The sequence below is a fragment of the Rousettus aegyptiacus genome, unplaced genomic scaffold (genome assembly GCF_014176215.1).
Source record: "Rousettus aegyptiacus isolate mRouAeg1 unplaced genomic scaffold, mRouAeg1.p scaffold_m13_p_6, whole genome shotgun sequence".
In the NCBI taxonomy this organism is placed as follows: domain Eukaryota; kingdom Metazoa; phylum Chordata; class Mammalia; order Chiroptera; family Pteropodidae; genus Rousettus; species Rousettus aegyptiacus.
The window spans coordinates 58,007,850-58,028,656 of record NW_023416309.1 but is presented as its reverse complement, the minus strand read 5'-3'; the positions used below and the strand labels follow the sequence as shown (position 1 = coordinate 58,028,656).

Here is a 20,807-nt window from a genome sequence, read left to right as displayed (position 1 = left end):
GAAAAAAAAATGGTAAAGAAGTGATTATTTGTTCTCTAAAAGGATTAGCTGCTTTACAAAAGGATTATCCACAGATTTCTGAAAGGTATTAAGCTTAGCCAGTGTCTATAAACCGGGACTCAAATTAACATAATTTCCAGGAATACGTTCACATGTGATTCTGGGTGTTCGTGGAGACAGAAGTCACCTTGAGTCAGGGCGAACCAGGGAGCGTGAACGCCTGCTGTTCGGGGTCTCCCTCGGCGGCCCAGGCCCCATCCGCCTTCGCTGGCACCTGGCGGGGGTGGCACAGGCTCCGACAGCCAGCCCTACCCAGGATGCGGACGCGTGGGTACTCGAGCCGTCGACCCACGGTGTTGGGGCGCTGAGGAGCGCAGAGGCCGCAGGGAGGGTCCGGCGGCAGCAGCGGCCAGGGCCACAGGCCACGGCCTTGCCCTAGAGCCTCCCGTGGTCCCGCCTGGGGCTCCTGCCCCTTTTCCGGGCCACTTCTCCAGCCTTTCCATTGGCTCTGCGAGCCGCCCGGTCACCTCGGTCTGCTTCCTTTCTTCAGTCAGTTAACCAGAGCCGGATTCAGAGGTGACGGCTCAAAGCCGCACCTGATATGCCCGAATGATGAGACGAGAGAGAGAGGGCCCCTCACCGACAAAGGGCTGTTCTCTGCGTGAAGAGGGCTAGCTCATGTGACCAACGGGACATTGCAGAGGGGATGGACGGTGTGGCTGAGTCCGGAGGGCGCTGGGCTCCCGCCACGCTCTGGGCTCGCCCTCCGTGGGGGAGGCCGGCTGCCGAGTGACGAGGACGCGGACTGGTCCTGGGAGGGGTCCACGTGGCGAGGAACCTGCCCACGGCCACCATGCGCCATGGAAGTGGGTGTCCAGCCCAGGCAGGCCTTCAGACAGGGGAGATGGGACCAACCGCCGACTCCGGGCCAGGGCCCAGAGAGCAGGTCTGTGCCAACGGCCACACCGGTGCTGCTCACAGGGACGGCCCCTTCGGCGTCTGCCGGGGCACGTTCCAGGTACCCCAGGGGCCCCCCGAGAGCCGCCGTTAAAGCAGAGGCGTCCCTGGCTCCGGGTCAGCTCAGCTGCCGTTACAGCCATTCTCCTGAACTTCCAGACTTAAAACTTAGGTACATTTGAGAGTCTCTAGAAAAGATGAAAGCCACCTTATGCGAGCGCTATGCCAACATGTCCGGGTTCTGTCACCCAAGGGGACCCTACTGGACATCCGGCCGTCCTGTCTCCTCGGGCCGTGACATCGCCGAGCACAGGGAGGGGAGGTGGGCCCCGGGGCCCATCTCGGCTGCGGCCCGACGGAGTCCGGCTGGCGATCACACACCCGCGTGACTCCGTCTGAAGTTCGCCCCGCCCGCCCTCCCTCGGTCTTCCCCACAGAGCCGTGCGTGGGACCCTCTAGCCCCTCCCTGTGCGGAGCGCGAACCTTTCCCAATGAAAACACGTCCGGCTCCGTCCCGCACGCCCCCTTCATTTCAGACACCCGGGAACATCGCCCGCCTCACACTGCGGTTAACGCCGATTTTACACATCTTGACACGGCACTTAAACCTCCACCCAAACGCACCTTGTCCTCGGCACGGGCATCTTCCAGCCCAAGCGGTCCACAGGGGCCCCGACCGTGCCCCTCCAGCCACACGGGACGGCGCGGAGCTGGCCCAAACGTCCCTCTGTCCGCTCTGCTGGTTCAAGGGGCCGAGCCTCAACCGAGCGTAAACCGCGAGCAGGAAATGAGTGTAAGGGGGCGAGCACCCCCCACCCCGAAGGCTAAGCCCAGGCCCCAGATCCCTGCAGACCCTGCTAGGGGCACCGGGAGGTCGGGAAGTAAAACGTTTGCCGTCCAGCCGCTGCCTTGGAGGCGACGCCGACGGCGGGGGTCTCGGGAGATGCTTCCTGGGCGCAGAGACCCTCCGCGGGGCGCGCGAACTCACCCCATGCGCCCTTCACTCCAGGGGCGACGGGCGGATCATTCCCCACTCGGCCCGCTCGGCCCTGGGCGGCTGTGGCCCCCGGGCCTAGGTCGGGGTCTCCCCCGCGGGCTCCCCACTACCCCCGGGACAGCGCCCGGTTCCGGGGGGCCACCCCGCCCCCTCGCGTGATTCTGCCGTCGTGGCACCTCCTTGAGACCGGGCAACGCCAGGGAGAAATCACGGAACGTTTCTCAGACCAGCTTTGCTGTTACTCGTTTCAAAAGGAGGTCACGCTGGCCGCTCCGGCGGGCGCCGTCCCGGCTCCGAGGCCTCCGGCCTGGGCGGGAGGGCAGGTCGGACAGCGGCCACAGGCACGAGGCAGCCACAGCTGCAGACGTGGACGCGGCCATGGCCGCCAGGGCCCGAGGTCGGAGCCCTCACTCCGCCACCTCGAGCGTCCCCAGTGGAGGAGACGGGCCTGCGGAGGGGTGAGCTCGGCGGGGTCTGCGTTCTGGAAAAAGACGCCAGGAGGTGGAGCTCAGACTGAGAAACGAGGGTGCAGAGGGAGGGGACGGTGGGAGCGGGGAGCGGGCAGGGAAGGGGGGTCTGGGGGAGCACCCCGCGCCCGCCCGCCTGGCCTTCGCATCCAGTCCCCTCGGATCAGGGTGGCAGGAATCCGCGTTTACAACAAGACAGGTGGCTGCCTGTAGGAGGAAGCCTGGCCAAGTGCCACCGCGCAGAGGGGCGGCGCTCGGCCTTGAACACCTGGGCGAGAGCGGGCCCCGAGGGCCTGCCCGCCGCACTCTGAGGGCCCAGGAGACCGGAAGAAGGCGGAAAAAGGGGCCAGCTCTAGACTCCAGTGCAGACTCTCCGGGGACCGTCCCGTCGAGGGTGCCCTGGCAGGCTGCCGCTAAGTCAGCACCGCGAGGTGCTTCCCTCCACCCCGACAGGCGGCCGGAGGACAGGGCGGTGGCCGCACAGGCAGACGCACACCCACCAGCTTCCTGCAGGCACGTGCTCTGGCTGGGGGCGGGGGTGCAGTGGACCCCAAACCAGACTCAGAGTAGGGGCTCTCCTTTCCCATGGGGGCTTGGCCAATGTCTCATCGGTGACAGGGGTCGAGCCTCAGGTTACTAGACACCGATCACTTTGAACGTCTCAATGCGTATCCTTCGCATCGATGAACTCCATTCTATTCACGCGAACGACTCCCACCCAGCGCCATGCTAGCCACCAGCTAGCACCCTGGGAAGCATGGCCACGCTCCGTGCCAGCCGAGGCTAAACACGGACGCGGCGCGCGGCGCCTGGCTGCTCGTTTCCAAGATGCCAGCCCGGAACAGAAAGCAGAGTCTCCTCAAAACGCCGAGAAAGCACCGCTACGCTGGAAAGAAAAACTCCACTATGAGGAAAACAACCAGGACGGCCGGCATTGATTTCCGCCCAGCACGGCCCACCCGACGAAGAGTGAATGATTTGCTAACCGACGCAGGCCGCGCAGGACTCACAAAGGCGCTGTCTCCTCTAACACCTGCCGGACACAGTTTGCCAGGTGGAAACACCCAGGGGACTGGGCACGACCGAGGCCAAGCAGGCGAACGGTAAGATGTGCGGCCGCAGGAGGCCGCCTCTCGCTTTCAGGCCCTGCTCAGGGGAGGACGCGCGCCGTCTGAGCACACAGGAAAGCGGGGTGCACATGTCACGCAGGCGGACGCGCGGCCTCCCTGCCCTGAAGCCTGGAACCCAAGCGTGTCGGCCCCGTCTCCGCGGCTCCACGGGGCTGGTCCCACCTCCTCAGGAGCTGTCATTGCCTCCGGATAGACCTTCTCCCTTTTAGAAGGAAACTTGATATGTGGAGCTTCGAGCTGCGCCCAGGTCTTGAAGGCAAGAGGAACAGGTCTCAGAGAGAGAGCACGTGACTCCCAGCTGGCATGTGCCCCGGGGCCACGGCGACCCCGTGGAGCTTCGCCAACCCGTTCCCGCCCCATGGCCTATGAGCCGGCTTCTCCGAGGACAACGGCCGTTGTTCGAGGCCTCGCTCCGTGCCATTTCGTTAGGAATGCTGTCCGGTCCCCAAGAATGTACGTCGCAAACACATTTTTAACAGAAAGGAAGGCGGACTGTTGGCACGAGAAGCCCAAACGCCGTCGCTACCGGTTTCGTGATGGAAAACCCTATTCACGGTCGTTGGACGGTAGAAGCAACAGCTCGTGCTTGACGGGTTCGCCCGGCCCCCCTCAGGGCACCCACGCGCAGCCCCAAACCTGGGCCCCTCAATGTCCCCAGCCCTGTACTTGGCCCAGACACGCACGGTCTCCCAAGCCGAAAACCGAAAGGTCTTAGTCAAGCAAAACTCACTTGAAACTGTTAAAACAAAACAAAACAAAACAAAACACAAGAACAAAAAACAAAAAATCCCAGAGGGGAGGGGGGAGGAGAAAGGAGGGAAGTAGACGGGGTAAAGGGCGCCAAATGCGCAGTGACAGAAAGAAATCTGACTACGGGAGGCGAACACACGTGTGTGTGTGCGTGTGCGCGCGCGTGTATCTATATATATGTGCACCTTGCTGCTCACGTGTACAGCTGAACTTACTGGATTTCATTAACCAATGTCACTATAAAAAAAAAAAAGTTAAAAAAAAAAAAAAAGAAACAAGAGCAAGAACAAAACTGGGCACAAGGTTTTCCACAGGCTGGACCCACAGCCTTCCAGGGGCTCGGAGAAGAGCGCCCTCTCCAGTCGAAGCATAGCGGGCGCCAGATGGAACGCAGGCTCTGTCGGGGGTCTGGAGACCCTCGGGCTCCTCCGCCTCTCCAGCCCCATCCCCTCTGCCCCCGGGCTCCAGCTCTGCGGAGACAAACGCGGCTCCCCAGACAGGACATCCCGCCTGTCACTGCGGGGCGAGCACACGGAAGCCCCCTGTCCGGGATGTTCCAGCCCGGTTGGCTGCCAAGAAAACATCCCGGAAAGCCACGCCTGCTCTACCTGGCGATGCCCTTCCAGGTCCCCCTCCAACGAGCCCCTCGGGACCGCCCTGTCCCACCTCCGCGTCAGGCGTTAATTTCACACGCCCTGCAAGTGACACGTCTGCCCCCTCCATGGGCGTGGACAACCCGCAGGACGGCCTCGCGACATTTTTTGGTGGCTCTGGTGCTAAACACAGTGTGGGTAAACCACAGGCACTCGACAAACGTACCACATCTGCACGGGCCCCTTTTAAATGATCTCGCAGACACTTTTAAACAGTACTCACATTTGATGAAAACCAAGAAACAGCCTTGGAAAGAACATTGTTGGCGAGCTACGAGTCGTCCTAGCTTGGCACAATGCGGTGCAAACTTATTAAATTTCTGGCTCTTGCATTTTTCTATTACATTGGGCCAAAAATCAGGACTTTGCTCAAAGGAGTTTAAATGGGAAGACCGATAACATCTCCAATAGGAGATGAACTTCAGCCGCTGTTCGCGACCCTGGTGAAAAGTAATTTATTGAGTTACCGAGACTCTGAATGACGAGCTGCCACCATCTGGGGCGGGGGCGGGGCGGGGGGAGGGGGGAGGGGAGGCTGAGTCAACCGCACTTCAGAACTAAGGACGGGGTTGCGGCTTCGAGGTGTTTTTATGTCCAGTAAGTAATTACATATTCAGCTTTTGAAGAAACCAAGGCCACTTTCAGAGCCAGAAAAACCATAGGCCAAAAAGACACATTAATCACAAGGGATAATTTTACCAGTAACAATGCAGGCTTTGAGGCGACTCGAAGCGACGTGGCTGAGAACGAAAGTTTCTTTTTTGATCAGCAAACTTCAGAGTGCAGTTAAGATTGTGGAGGGTTTATTTGACAACTTTAAGGAGCCGAAGTATTTTAGTCTCCTTAGAAGAACGCTCGGTGTGTTCTCTCGCCATGAGAGCAAGTGCCCTCGGGCGGCATTTCGTCAGCCAGAACCGAGTTTCTGTGAATGCCTGAACGGAATGAAAGGACACAAACACTCTGACATTTTGTTCGTTCCTACTGTATTCCCCTCCGCCACCGCCCGGAATTCCGTTTGGTTCTGAACACCAGCCCCATGCGCCGACCTAAGCAAGCGCGCCCCTTCTTCGCTCTCTGAAATTGGCCCAGGCTCGGCCCTAACTCCTGCCCATGTGGGCCCGGGTCCGGGGGTCCCATTCTGTGTGTAAAGAAGTCTGAAGGCTCCTCGGACGGCAAACGTTGGAAAATCTCAGCATCCGAGTCTCCGTCCGTCTCTCTGTCTCCCTGTCTCTGTCTCTCTCTCTCTCTCTCTCTCTGTCTTTCTCTGTTTCTCTCTCTCTCTCTCTGTCCTTGTCTGTCACCCTCCCCCTCCCTCATTTTCTTACTTCCTCTTCTAGATTTAGAGCGCAGTGGGGGCAGTGGGCTGAGGACAGGAAAGGTCTGGAGAGAGACACTTGTAGGGAGACGTCTGTGTTGAATATCAACCTTTTCAGTTGACTTTACTGGCAGGTCCTTCTGGAATCTAGAAAATGGGCCAGAGCATTCTGTAGGGAGGATTTCCTTGGTCCCCTCTCTAAAGAGCTGCTGTCTCCAAAGCCCGTTCTGAGCCCTGCTCCTCCTCAGCCTCCTGTACCCTCCTCAGGCCAAGCCCCCAACAGGAAGTGAGTCAACACCAGGCTCAGGCAGTAGCACCCACGGAAGACACAGCCCTTCTCACAGATGGATTTCCTCTGAGGCCGGATTTCAAACATAGAAGCTTGATCCCACGACTAGGCTCCAGACAGACGGACTGTTGGGGGTGGCGCGGGGAGGCCCCAGGCCTGTTACATCGCGTCCCATAAGGACGTGTCCACCTTTGAGGCTGGCCCCTTTGAACTGAAGAAGAAAAGAAGTTTAACGAGGAACCTGCCGGGACAGGAGCGTCCACCTGCCCGGGCTCCACCCCCGCGGGCATGCCCAACCTGCGCAGGGTGAAGAAAGACAAGGCCAAGGCCGCCGACAGACGGCTGAAGACTGCGGAGCGGACCCCTGAGAGCCCGTCACAGAGACAGCCTGACAAAGGCAGAGTTCTTTTGGAGTGCGAGACAAAGTAAAGAGGCTCAGGACAGAGGTCACTCAGAGTAGTGCACCGACGAGCAGCGATGTGATCGGACGTTCCACCACCTCAGCTAGGAAGAAAAATGGAACGAATCTGCTGCCTGACACAAACACTAATGACGAATGCCCACCCGGAAATGTCCCAATAGACCGAAGGGCACCGATAACCGAAAAAGACGTCTGTGCTCAGAGTGGAAACTCAGTGACTCGCACCGAGGACGAAGCAAACGAGGCAGAAGACAGATGGGTGCTCACATCACCTCGGGCCTTCGATTCAAACCCCGCCGCCCCGACACCACCGGCCGCGTGCTGGGCCCCGGGCCGGGGCCGCCCCGACACCACCGGCCGCGTGCTGGGCCCCGGGCCGGGGCCGCCCCCGACACCACCGGCCGCGTGCTGGGCCCCGGGCCGGGGCCGCCCCGACACCACCGGCCGCGTGCTGGGCCCCGGGCCGGGGCCGCCCCGACACCACCGGCCGCGTGCTGGGCCCCGGGCCGGGGCCGCCCCGACACCACCGGCCGCGTGCTGGGCCCCGGGCCGGGGCCGCCCCGACACCACCAGCCGCGTGCTGGGCCCCGGGCCCGGGCCGCTGCGCAGCATCGCACCCAGTCCGCCTGACAACCCTGCTTGGGAAGCGTCCTCGTCCCAGTTAGAAGGACGAGAGCTCACATCTGACACGAAAGGCATTAACGGACTGTAGTCGACTGTATCTGGAACATTCAACTAGACATCCTTTAAAAATATTTATCGAGGCCCTATTTACACAATCGATACGAAAGGATACGCATATTGTTTTTATGAAACGTGTTGCGAACGTTTTTTATTTCACGAATGTAATCAACTTGTCTGAAGTGTCTGTGTAGCTGAAAGCCATGAGGCTACTTTTCTGGTTCTCAGCCGGAGGCTGTGCGAGTTCAAAGAGGCTGCGAACCACATCAAACCCCCCAGCCGGCACCTGGACGGGGCGGGCCGTGGCGGACGAGCCCTGGGAGGGGCAGCCAGCTGGCCTGGTAATCCCCAAGGCAGGGATCCCCCCCGCCAGCCCGCATCCGGCAGGAGCCCGCCCCCCGCACCGCACACCTGCGTCCGCTGGAGGACTAGCCCAGCTCAGGGGACTCCCTTGGCCCCCGGGATCTGAACCTCCAACCATCTAACATATTATCCGGCGCTCCGCTTTTGGGGAAAAATGCAAGTGACAAAACAAGAAGACGTTAACCCTCCAAAGCGAACTTCTGGTAGGTCCTAGGCCAGTATCTAAAGCCAGCAGCATGCTAACCCTAAGCACACGGCTAATCTGACTCCGGCAGACGCGGCGCCAGGGCAGAGACACGCGGCCGTGTAACGAGCCGAGGACGGGAGGCAGCCCGGCCATGGCTCCGGCTGCGCAGAGTCCCAGCACCGCCTGGGCCCGGCCTGGAGAGTGTGACGGCACTCGGCACGCCGAAGCTCGGAGATGGCCCGGCACCTCACCTCTCGAGAGAGGGGTAAGGAAAGCGGAGTCCTGAGGCGTTCGGGGACAGTGTGTGGCCTCACGGCTGGCATGCTCTAGTCCGGAAGCCACTGCCTTGATTCCGGGTCCCCCTCCCCCGCCCCACACACACACCCCTGGGGTGGCCCACGCCGCTTCCTGGTGCTGCCTTTGGCTCGCTCCTGTGTTTTCTGGTACACGGCCTGGTTTAATTCAGTCCACGAGACCAGGCTAGAGTGCATAAACACTTGCATTTCCACCCCAAAGGCCACTCGTCCAACACTGAAGAGTCGATGTGTGTGTTAAAGGATGGATTCATTCACAGAACACAGGTGAGCGGTCACGTTAGGAGATTAAAATCCTTAGTCAGGCGAAATGTACACGAGCATTCAAATCACCCTGCAAAACAGACAGATTTCAGAGTGTCGCACCATGTCGACCTGACCTAGCGCTCTGGACCGCGCGCGGAAGACACCTGCTCACTAAAATGGATTTCGACTTTGTTCGCTGCGCCGTTCAAACGTCGCCGGCTCTTAATGCGCACAGCGCGCGGCCTCAGGTGTTTGTTGCCGGGGAACACCCGCCGCGCCTCGCTGAGCGCCGGCCACGGCCCCGTCCTCCGTGGGCATCGTCTGCCACGCTCGTGACAGCCGTGTGCAGTACGGGTCCCCCATCCCGCCGCAGCAAAGGGAACACTGAGGCGTGGCTTGTGAGGTCACACCACAGCGGGAGTGGATCTGAATCCGTGCCTGAGCCTCAAGTCCAAGCCCGCAGGGCCACAGCTTCTGCCCTGAAAGCACCGACCACCTGGGTAGAGGAGACGAACTCCTGTTTGAGTCAGCCGGAAATCCAAACCGAGTCCGGTAAGCACTCTGAGACGGCCACTAAAAGGAGCTAAAAGAAAAGATATTTTCTCCAGCGGAGGGGTCAGCAAGGCTTTATGGAAGATAAGGCACTTGAAGTGGCCTTGAGCGGCCAGTAGGAGTCCCTAAGCTGGAGGTAAAGAGAAAGGGATTCGGGGGGGGGGGCTGAGCAAGCTCCACCTCTGAGGACCTGCAGAGCATAGGGGTGACCTCGGGGAGCGCTGAGCCGTGGGTTCATTAGGAGACAGTGTGCCAGAGGAGGGCTGGAGAGGTCTCAGGACGCACAGTTCTTCCCCAGTGAGAATCAGACCTCAGGAAGGTCGGTCTGTATCCCAGTGGATACATTCCCTCCTGTTCCGACAGCGGAACCTTCGTAAGCGTGACTTGAGTGACTTGAATGTTATGGATGCAAAAGACAAAAGACATTTCAAGCAAAGGAATGGAGAGCAGCTTCCGGGGGGTCCCCTCGCTGCTCCTAAACCTGCCTCCTGAGGAGGTCATTTGGGGACTCTCTCTGGTCCAGCTCAGACAGTCATTTTTAGCAAAGACCATGCCGCATCTCCTGAAGACTTGGCAATGCAACCCGTAGACAGACCTCGCTCCTCTCCCCATGACCCAGTTCATTCTACATCAACGAAAATGTGTGGCTCCCTCCCAACCACGCTGACATCCACTAAAAATACACGCGCTCATCTGCGTGGGCAGACGCACTCCTAAAACGTTTCGCTTCCCACGCGTTCATCCGACGGCCAGCGAGAGCGGCCGCGAGGCTCCGGTCAGGTCCTCGCGGGGCGCCGAGGACGCAGCTCGTCCTTCAGGGGACCACAGCCCGGCACCTCTGCACGGCAGGCCGGGGTGGGTGCGACCGGACGGATGAAGACCACGTGGGGAGGGTTGGGTGGCCGGGGCCAACCACGCCGTGAACTGGGGCCTGCTGGGTTGGGGGATTCGATACCCCAGGGAGTACGGTAATACGGCGCCGTGTGTGAGAACCGTGGGCGTGGTCTGGGCTGGAAACGCACCTTTGACTTGGAGGGAGGGAGCCCGGATGAAAGGGGATGCTGGGGTGCAGCGATGGTGGCGGTGGGCAGAGCCGGGGGGGGGGGGGGCAATGGGAACATAATGGGGGGAGACACCTGTTTTGACCAGTTAAAATGCACATTTCGGCTCCGTAACTGACCAGCTGTCGACTGCTGCTGGTCCCTCACGCGTCCACCTTCCCGGGCCCTCCCCCCGCTCCCCCCCCCCCCCGCGCCCCACGCCCTGCCCCGCAGGCCCTGCGGCCCCCCGCAGGGGTCGACGGACTCACGCACGTGCGTCCCTGGAGACGCATCCCTGGGCCACGTCCTCTTGCGGGCTTCCGTGGAGGCACCGACCGGGGGCGTCTTTCTCTAGGCCAGCCGTCCCTCCACGGAAGGACACGTGGCCTCTGCGCACGGCCCGTGGACTGGACCACACGGCTTCACGCGCACTCTGTGCCTCCCCGGGGGTCCCGGGACTCTAGCTCCCTTACCCACTTCCCACAACCGATGCGGCTGCTGTGGGGTGGGGGTGGGGGGTGGCGGGTGCGGATGTACATCTAAAACCACCTGGATTCATCCGACCACCTGGTCTGCTCCTGGCTCGGGTCAGTACATGGAAAGTCCGGGGGCGGGGCGGCGCGGGTGCTGAGCCGCAGAACTCGCTGAGTGAAAACCGAGCCCTCGGCCCCTGCGGCCTGGTCGCGGGCAGTGAGGGCCGCATCCGGGAGGGCCGGTAGCACCGCGGGCACCGTCCCGCCTCTTGGGCCTGTTCCAGGTCGCCACGCGGCCTTTAGCTCCCCGAAGGCTTAGCGCTGTGCTCAGCAGGTCCGCACCCCACCCAATTCCGCCCCAGACGGGCCGCCGCTGCCTGCATGCACCCCCATTTCATGCCCTCCTGCGGCTTGGTGCACGGCTTCTGGAAAGGCCCCCAGCTAACCTCCTCCCCCCCACCCCCCCAACACAGTTTAAATGGCATGGGTGGAAGGTCCCTCACCTTTGGAACACATGGGGTCAAGAGCTGGCCGGACACGGGCACAGCGACTCTGAAACGGGCGCCCAGCCCGTGCGGGTTCTCACCGTAACCGCCTTCCACTGCCGAACAAGCGCAGAGCCCCGCTGTCTCCTGCGCCTCTTGCCCTAAACCACGACGGATTGGTACCCTAAACATGCCCGGGCACTGCTGAGCCTGTCTAGAAAGCCTCGCCACGCCAGGAAGGGACTCAGGTCAGTCCCGCAGGTCACACGGGGCTTGGCTCAGCCTCTCCATCCTGTGGCCTTCCGGGCTTCCCCAGATGGTCCGGGGAGCCCGCAGGCTTGCCACCGCTCCGACCTCTGACCCGCGGGTCACCCGGCGGACACCGCAAATCCAGGCAGTGTGGCCTGAGCCAGCCGGGTGCTCCCCGGGCTCCCCGCCAGGTCTCCAGCCCCGCGCCGCGCCCGCTCCGCGCCCCGAGAAGGCGCGGGGCTCAGGGCGCAGCTCCCGGCGGCGGCTCCCGCCCCTCCCGGAGTTGGCTCAACTCCCAGCCACTTTCTCACAAGGCTCCTGTCTCAAGCCCCGCGAACGCAGAGCCCGCAACACACGCGCGGCCCCGCCTCTCGGGCTCCCCGCGTCCACGCACGTCCCTGTCGCCGGCCCCGCGCTGCCGCCCCCCGCGGCGCACACTCGCTCCGATGGCCCGTTCGCCGACAGCGAGCGCGAGCGCTGCCCACGCAGCCGCCAAGTTGGGCCGGGGGTTCCGCGGGGCCGATGCCCGGGTCTCGCGGTCCCCAGCCGCGGGCACCCCGTGCGCCCCGGGCCGGCAGTGACCCGGCTCGGGGACCCGGCGCCCCGGCGCGGCCCCTCCCTCCCTCCCGCGGCGGCGACCGAGGCGGTGTCCCCGGCCTGGCCCGGCCGCCCGGGGCGCGCGGCCCCCGGAGGGGCGCCCCACCTCTCCTCCCGCACCCCGCGCGCGCTCACCTCAGGACAGCTGGCCGGGTCGCGCCGATTCCGCCCCCGCGGCGACTCCGCATCTCCCGGGCGCCTCCCGCCGCCCTCCCGGGCGCCCCACTGTCTCCGCCGGGTGCGAAGGACGGTGCTGGGGACGAGCGGAGGCCGCGGGGTCCGGGCGCCGCTCACGCCGCCTCCCGCCGCCCGCAGCCGCGCAGGAAATTTGTCCGGCCGGGTCCCGCCGCCTCCTCCACTCCGGCGGGGCTCGGGCTCCGCGGCGGGGGCGGGGGCGCGGCGCTGCGAGGAGCGGGGGCGACGCCTGGTGTCCGGCCCCGGGAGCGCACCCCGGGTGCCCGCCCACCTAGGGCCGCGGCCCCGCCCGCCAACGGTGGCCCGAGGCCCCAGGACTCCAGCCGCCGCGAAGGTCCCTTTCCCCAGGCTGGCGAACCTTCCGGGGACACCCCAGCGAATCTCCCACTGCCTGGGCCCAGGTGCGCACGGAGGGTGTCAAGGTGTGACGGGCCCTCTTCCAGGCGGGAGAGGCCCGTCCTGCCCAGCCTTGAGCCCGGCACCAGGAAGTGGCTTGGCTGGGACCAAGCGTCAGGTCTAGCTGTTGCGACAGGGCACCCCGTGCCACAGCTGGCTGGGAGAGATAGAGAGAGCTGTGGGACCTCCTGACGCAAAGTAAGGGAGCCGGCTTGCGGGTGCGGGAAAGGGCGTGTGACCGCGGCGTCTGGCCAAGATCCGCGCACACAGGGCGAAGAGCGGCAGCCGGGAGGAGTCCCCACCTGCCGCGTTCCGGGACTGCTTTCCAGGTGGTCTGCAAACTAGGGAGGTTCGGGAGTGGAGGACATTCCATCAGTCCTGTTCCCGAAGCTTAGCAGGCCTGCCCTCGGGGTTGGTCCCAGGCCCAAGCCTCGGGATTACGTCCCTGTTGTGAAAACCTAACTCACCTGGGCTTGTGAATCAATGAAGAAAAGGCGAGAAGGCGGCAGTTAGGATGTTACCGTACCTGGCATCGGTAGCCAGCAGACGACCTCCTAGGGCTCTTGGGGACAGAGCTGTAGACTCCAAAGGCTGAAGACTGGCTGAGACCACCACAGATGACCCGTCAGGAGTCAAGTTCCTTCTGCTGGATGTAAGGGCCGCGAGACGGGTGGAGAGCTCGAACTCAGCTTCCCTTCCCTTCCGTTCCCCGTGCGGGCTGTTCCCGGGGAGGTCGTGTCCTGAGCCACAGCTTTAAACGCCATCCGGACACAGGGCACTCAGAAGAGCACAGCCCCTCGGGACTCTCCGGCAAGCTCTGTCCCGCTGTCTCAGACCCAGCCCTTGTCTGACTCAGTTTCTCCACAGGCATCAGTGTCTTGCCCTCTACTCGGCCTCTGACACACCGCCAGACAGGTCCACTTCCTGTCTAGCTCCCAAACACCTCTTGAATGTGTCCCCTTCCCTCCTCCGCACTGATGATGACAATGGTCCCCCAACTTCAGATGCACTCTTTCCCAGACAACCCCTTCTTCACACACCATCCAGGGGACCCTTACAAATGCAGCCAGGTCGCACCAGCCCCTGCGTAAGAGCCGCCACTTGCAATAGAGTCTGTTCCCCCGGGGGCTGCGCGCCCTGTTCACGGTGCTCCTGCCCCCAGCGCCTTCGCCCAGGGTCAGCGGGAAGCTCGTCCCCACCTGGAGGCTCCTCGCCCTCTGCACCTGCCTGCTCTTTCTCATAGAGCCTCTGGGAAACGGCCTCGCCGCTCCCCTCTGCTACTCCTTCACAAGGCGTAGGTCTTTCCTCTCCCACCCCACCCCCAGATGGTGCTCATCTCCATCATCTCTCCCTCCTGAGCCTCCTAACACAACTCTGCTGGCCAGGAGGTGCTCGATGAAAGGCAGGAGGCAGACAGATCGGAGGAGGAGGGCCCCCCGCAGGAGCGCAGCCTTGTCTCCCTGGAGCCCAGCAGGGCAGGCGGCCCCCTCCGGAGCTGCTTGCAAGGAGCGCCCGGGTCAGGTGAGGCCAGGTAGCCCAGTGACGTCACCCAGCGGTCGGGTTTCCCGCCGCGCTGGCCTGTAGAGCCAGGCTTCTGACAGAAGCGATCGTGTCAAAGCTCCGATGAGCACAGCTCTGCTTGTTGACGCCGCGGGGCCGCGGAGGCAGAGACGGGAAGAGATGTGAGAACAGGGGACAGGTCGCCTTTGTCGGCATCTGCGAGTCGGAAAGTCAGCGAGACGAGGGGCAGATGGCTCTTCCCTCCCGGCAACGTCCTCTCCGTGGGGCCTCAGAGGTTCTTCCAGGAAGTTAGCAATATCCCCCAGCTTTTTCTCACCTCTACAGACATTCGTCATTGTCACACAAACGCACGTTGTCTTTCACACGAAAGCGGAGCTGTGCCGGTTTCCACACGGGAGCCTCTTCGTCCTTCTTAACCTTCTTGTTCAGCCTCCCAGGCTCAAGGCTCTGACCTCGTCCTAGGCTTTGAGGACCGCCCCCGGCCTCTTGCCAGCCTGAACACAGAGCCACCCTCACCTTTTAGGACCCCAGGACTACACTTGGCCTTGCGAAACCTCCTCCTCGGCCCCCTTACTCACGTGCTGTTTAACCCCGCCTGTGGCCTCCCAGCTGCCGCCTCCTCCTCGCCCTTCCCACCCCTCAACTCAGGCCCAGCGGCCTCCTTCCCGTGAAGCTCAGCTGAGGCAGTTTTTTCTGTGACTATTAATATTAACCGTAGTTACGGGTCTTGTCTTCAATGTTACTCAAGGGCTGCATGCATTATGCTATGCGAGGATGTAGAGTAAGAAGAATTCGATAAAACGAGGGATTAATAATGAGAGAGAGAAGATAAAAAGGAAGCTTCGTAGTGAAGGAAATAAGTTGGAGCTCCAAACCACACAATTTCAGATTTAATGTCAAAGGTAAAAAAAAAAAAATCTTAGGGGGAAAGTAACAGTGAGTACAGAGGAAAAAGATAAAGAGACTAAAGCAATTAGAGGAAAAACGACAGATATAGAGGTCTAAGATAATCCAACGCAAGAATAACAGGTATGCCAGTAAGATGTCAACAAACGGAGCTCTCGCACTTCAGAATTAATGTACAGGAAAATTTCTCTGCAATGACCTTAAAGTGCCGATTGAAAAGATAGCCCATGAATGAGAAAAAAAAATGATACAGAACAATCTATGTGATATGTATTCATGCTAAGTGGCTACATTTTACCAATAAAGATTTAAAAAGACGTTTCACCAAAGAAAGTATATGGACAGCAAAGAAGCACATAAAAAGATTTTAATATCATGAATATTGGCAAAATGCAAATCAAAACCATAGTGAGATACTACTAAGCACTCACGATGCCAATTTTTAAGGGACCAATAATGGCAAGTGTTGCAGACCATATGGAGCAAATGGAACTACCCTCCATAGCTTGTGGGGTTCACGGTGGCACAGTCACTGTGGAAAACAGTGTTAAATACGTTTACCATAAGCCCAGCGATTTCTTTCCTGTATCTTTACCCACGAGGAAAGAAAGCACAGATCCATACAAAGACTTGTACTCACATGTTCATAATTTCATCCATGCCAGTCAATAACTTGAATCCACTCAAATATCCATCAACTGCTGAATGGATAAGCAAATTCTGGTGTTTCCAGATGAATCTCAAAACAAGCCAGATACAGAAGACTACATACTTTAATATATCATTGCTACGAAGTGTTATAAAAAGCAAAACTATAGTGACCGAAAAGCAGAACATAGAACTGTAACATAATGCAGTACCTGTAAAAAATGGACATGATTTAAAAACTTTATAGCCAGATTTTCACAGCACCGTGAAAAAGAGAATGTTCTTAAACTTTGCTAGTGGAATTATACTTTGGAAGTCGAGTTCCTTTTGGTGTCAAAAATCCAGAAATATCTTTCAGAATTAGCCAATCTTCCCTAGAAATTTATCCTAACACTATAATTAACAGCCTATGCTTACAGGAGCGACAAATTGAGATTAGCTAAAATGGCCAAAATAGGACATTCTTAAATGCATGATGGTAAATCCATAAAATGGAAAAGCATTGAGTGACATGAAATGTCGCAAACATTTGTAGAAATAAATTTAAATTGACTATAAAAATTAATAAAATCCAGGGAAAATATTGTAAGACCACATTCTTTGATCAATATTACAGAAAAGTAGAAATAAATAATAAAAAGAGAAACAGCGCTATTACATAAGTATTTTATAAACTTATTCTTCAGCAAGGAAGAAATAAAAATTATAATTTTAGGATGTTAAATGAAAATTCTTAAAAGACTATGTGTAAAGCCTATGAAATTTGCCCAAAACTATATTGAGAAGAAAATTTATAGTTTAAATATTTTCACTATTCACCCAAAATAAAATAAAGAAATAAAGTACGTATTTCAGGGGAAAAAGCAAAATAATTTTAAAAAAATCAAAATAAAAGTAAGAACAATAGAACAGCATTAAAAAAATAATATTAAACAAAACCGAGAAGAATGAAGTAGATGTGTAGAAAGGAACAGAGAAAATGGAAACCAGTAGTTCTAGTAACTTCCTCAGTTCTCGTAACTTCCGGAGTTCTCATTGTTACCCTCACTTGGGAAATGTGAAGTAATCCTGTGTCTTCATAAAATGTATCACTTTGTAAGGTGTTTTGATGGCTTAGGTGCATTTTATTGGTTTCCTTTCTCATTTTTCTGTTTTAAGCACGCTTGACTTGGTTTCCATAATTTAAAACCTTAGTAACTTTGGAGTTGGGATACCACATCCAAACAGTGTAAAGTATAAGATGGGATGTTGACTAGACAGATATTTTTAACCAGAGGCAGCAAAACATTTACAAATATGTAAAAAAAAAAAACCCTACAAATACAGATAAAATACAGACAACAAAATAAATATATATGTGTATGTGTGTATTACATATACATAGACATACTTAGAATTGACAAAGGTTAATATACTTACTGAACAAAAAATTGTATATAAAAAGAACATCTCTATGTAATAGATGGTCCAACATCATAAACAGAACACTTGTGATGATTAAATTACCAATGAATAATAAACATGTTAACATGTTACCGTCACTGATTCCAAAGATTCGAAGAAGCTATTTCCTTCCTCTCAGCTTGTGCAAGATTAAAATACTGAAGCGGGTCAAGATGGCGGAGTAGGTAGATGCTGCCCTTGCCTCCTCTAGCAACCACATCAAAATTACAGCCAACCTACAGAACAACCATCATTGAGAACCGCCTGAAGTCTAGCTGAACACGTCTTGTAAGTAAGGACACACAGAAGAGGTCACCTTGAGACTGGTAGGAAGGGCAGAGATGCAGAATGAGCTGGTCCCGCACAGCGTGTGGCGGTTGAGAAATCGTAAGGATATCTCAGTTATAGGGTTCGCCCTGGAGGAGCGAGGGGTCCCGGCCCCACACCAGGCTCCCCAGCCTGGGGTTCCAGTGCTGGGGTCGGAAGTCCCAGAACTTCTGGCTGCAAAAATCAGCAGAGATTGTGGCTGAATGACACAGAGGGTGGCTGGAGTCTCAGGCAACCTCCTAAAGGGGCCACACGTGGACTCACTTACTAACAAACTAACTCTGAGCCCCAGCGCTGAGGCAGCAGTTTGAGAGGTACCAGGGACATAGCAGGGTGGAACTGAGTTATCTGGCTTCAGGGTGAAAGCTGAAGGGGCAGCTTTCTCCCAGAAGAAGTGCTGGCAGAGGCCACCGTTCCCGGCACACAGATGCAAGCGAGTGCCATACCCGAGTCTTCGTTAACCTGGCTGATTCTGTTTGCCCCACCCTGGTGATTCCCAGAGACCCTGCCCCTCCCAACTTGAGGGCCCACCCAAGCCGCCTCCCATAGCTTTTCTAAACAAATTGCCTGTCTTGGCTCATGCGGCAGACTTTCCAAAAATCTCTCAAAGGTTCACAAACCCCAAACAGGCAGCATCTAGCCTTGGCATGCCCCGTACCTCTTGCTGAGCATTCGCAAGCCTGGCGCTTGCAGCAACCAGCCTTAGTTTGTGGCTTGGCCTCTCTAGGCACCTCTAGGGTGGTGGCTATCTATGGCTTGCTTGGTGACTCGTGCCAGTAGCCCTGGGCAGGACACTGGCTGCAGCTGAACTTGGCCTGTGGCGGGACTTTTAGCAGAAAGGCTTGCGGCTGGCACACCTGGTAGCCAGTTTCTAACTGAGCTGGAGCACCACCTGGGGCTGCATCCAAGGACAACACATTCGAAGGACAGACTAAGCAGGCACCCAAGACCTGCTAAAGCAAATCCAGCTCCACCAGATCAGCCCCTTACTGGCCAGTCCTCACAACGAATCAGCCCAAGGGTCAATCCCTTCCACCGACATGTAGATGGAAACCAAGGCTCAACCACAAGAGGAGGGCACACACAACCCATACAAGGGACACACCTGGGGCACCTGGCTCAGGTGACCAGGGAAGACTGTGCCACTGGGCCCTGCAGCACACCTGCTACATAAGGCCACTCTGCTAACTCCAGGAGACATAGAAACGAACAGAAGGAGGCAGGCAAAATAGGGAGGCAAAGAAGCATGTCCCAAATGAAAGCTCAACCAACGCTCCAGAAAAAAAACGAAACAAAATGGAGACGAGCGATCTACCAGATGCAGGGTTCACACTGCTGGTTATAAGGGTGGTCCATGAACCTAGGGGAAGAGTGAATGAACTCAGCGAGACCTTTAACAAAGAGATAGAAAGCATATAATGGAGATAGAAAACATAAAAAAAAAGAGAATCAACCAGACATGGAGAATATAATAACTAAAACGAAGAATACATTTTGCAGAATCAAAAGCAATGAAAAGCCGGAAACAACTAAAATGTCCACCAAAAAGGATATGCATAAATAAGTGATGGTTACTTTGTACAAGGGTAAACTTTATTTATTGATATAAAAGGAGTTCCATGACAAATCACTGAGATTTTTAATAACAGATTGTAAAGTAGAACATGAAATAGGACTTGATTTTAATGTAAATGCCAGTAGGGACATAAAAATATGGGTATGAAAGTCTTTGCCCAAATATAAACAGAATTACATCTTCTCTGATGATTTTTTTAAATATTTGCTTTATTCTTTATTTTTGTTTGTTCTATTTGACATTTAGTTTTGTAATGCACATATATTATATCATGATGCAAAATTATTTTTACACTGAAAAATGGTCTGGAAGAACATAACTGCCTAAATTCTGTGCTACCTTTTAAGAATGTCGTCAAGATAAACAGACTTAAATAAATAAAATTAATTTTCCCCCTAATATAGAATGTTGTGAAGATATACTAAAGCATGCACACCCACTGTAGTATTGGAGGGGGGGAGGGCCTGATCAAATTGGTACAATTTTTTTTAATGAGCAACTATGGGATGTATAGCAATAGCTTCAGTGAAATTTCCAAGGTTTTGATTTACTTCCAGAGATTAAAGCCAAGAAATACTCAGAGATACGGACACGACTTTATATAGAAGGATATTCATCATTATTTTTAGATCATAATTTAAAAACTGAATTAATATACATGTTCAAAATTGTGGAGTATTTGCGCATACATAGCCAATAATCCATCCAACAAATATTCGTTGAGCGTCTGCTCTGTGCCAGGCTCTGTGACGGACCCTGGATAGAGTGGTGAGCAAAACAAACATCTCTCCGCCCGGAGTTTCATGGTCCGGTTACTCTGTGGGAGAGACAGACAATCATCTCTTTCCACAGAAAAGATAGGGGCTAGTCAAGAAAAATACGGGATACAAATGTGTGCATGTTTTTCTAATCAGACCAAAAAAAAAAAAATACAATGAGAAGAACAGTGCAAAATATGTTGTGAACATTAATTTTTAACTTAAGGAATCTTCTGCTCGCCAAACGGGGGTGTTTCTCTGACGGCCGGACCACTTGCAAATGATCAGCCGCTGAACAGAGGGAATGAGGAGGAGGGAGGCGTCATGGCCAGGGCGAGAAGGTTCAGGACCGCTTCTGTCAGAGGCGAAGAAATGTGAGGATGACACCTCTCGAGTTACGATGTAAATAACATGTAAATACGGTCCTATTCGAAAGGGGCGCCTCTCTAATGAGGTCCAAAAATAAGGAGGTGCAAACTTTTCCTTTTCTGCTTTAGCAAAGGCTTCCTCTCCTCAGGGTTCCCCGCTGGAACCATTGTTAGGGCCAGGTCGTTAACCGGTAAAGCCATTCATGAAGGAGTCGAGACTCTGTGGTTGGCTGCTAGAATCAGCAACTTTTGGGGGGGTAGAGATCCCCCCTACTCCCTCACTATTCAGAAATTCTAGACCTGTTCTGACATGGTAGCTGAATTTGCTTCCAGGGCACTAGACAGAGAGTTATACATTAAGTGTGTGATTATGGAAACCTTGGGAGGACCATACCTACCTCTTGTTCCTCCTGGTTGGCTGTAACCATAGCAACCTCTTACTCCAGACCAAAGTTCACCTGCTGTAAATCTTTATAACCAAGTTCATAGTCCAATGTCCATTA

General features: G+C 56.4%; 1 protein-coding gene across 4 annotated transcripts in view; it reads right to left on the bottom strand.

Moving 5' to 3' along the window:
* PTPRE (protein tyrosine phosphatase receptor type E) overlaps nucleotides 1-12,500 on the bottom strand; it is a 103,135-nt gene extending 90,635 nt beyond the window's left edge. For 2 of the 4 annotated variants that reach the window (XM_036223552.1, XM_036223553.1), the window contains exon 1: nucleotides 12,302-12,498. In XM_036223552.1, the coding sequence (XP_036079445.1) occupies nucleotides 12,302-12,354 (53 nt within the window). In that variant the 5' untranslated portion in view covers nucleotides 12,355-12,498. Of the gene's footprint in view, nucleotides 1-12,301 lie in introns of all 4 variants that reach the window. The other 2 variants (XM_036223554.1, XM_036223556.1) reach the window with 2 other exon arrangements.
* Between the last annotated feature and the right edge of the window lie 8,307 nt (nucleotides 12,501-20,807).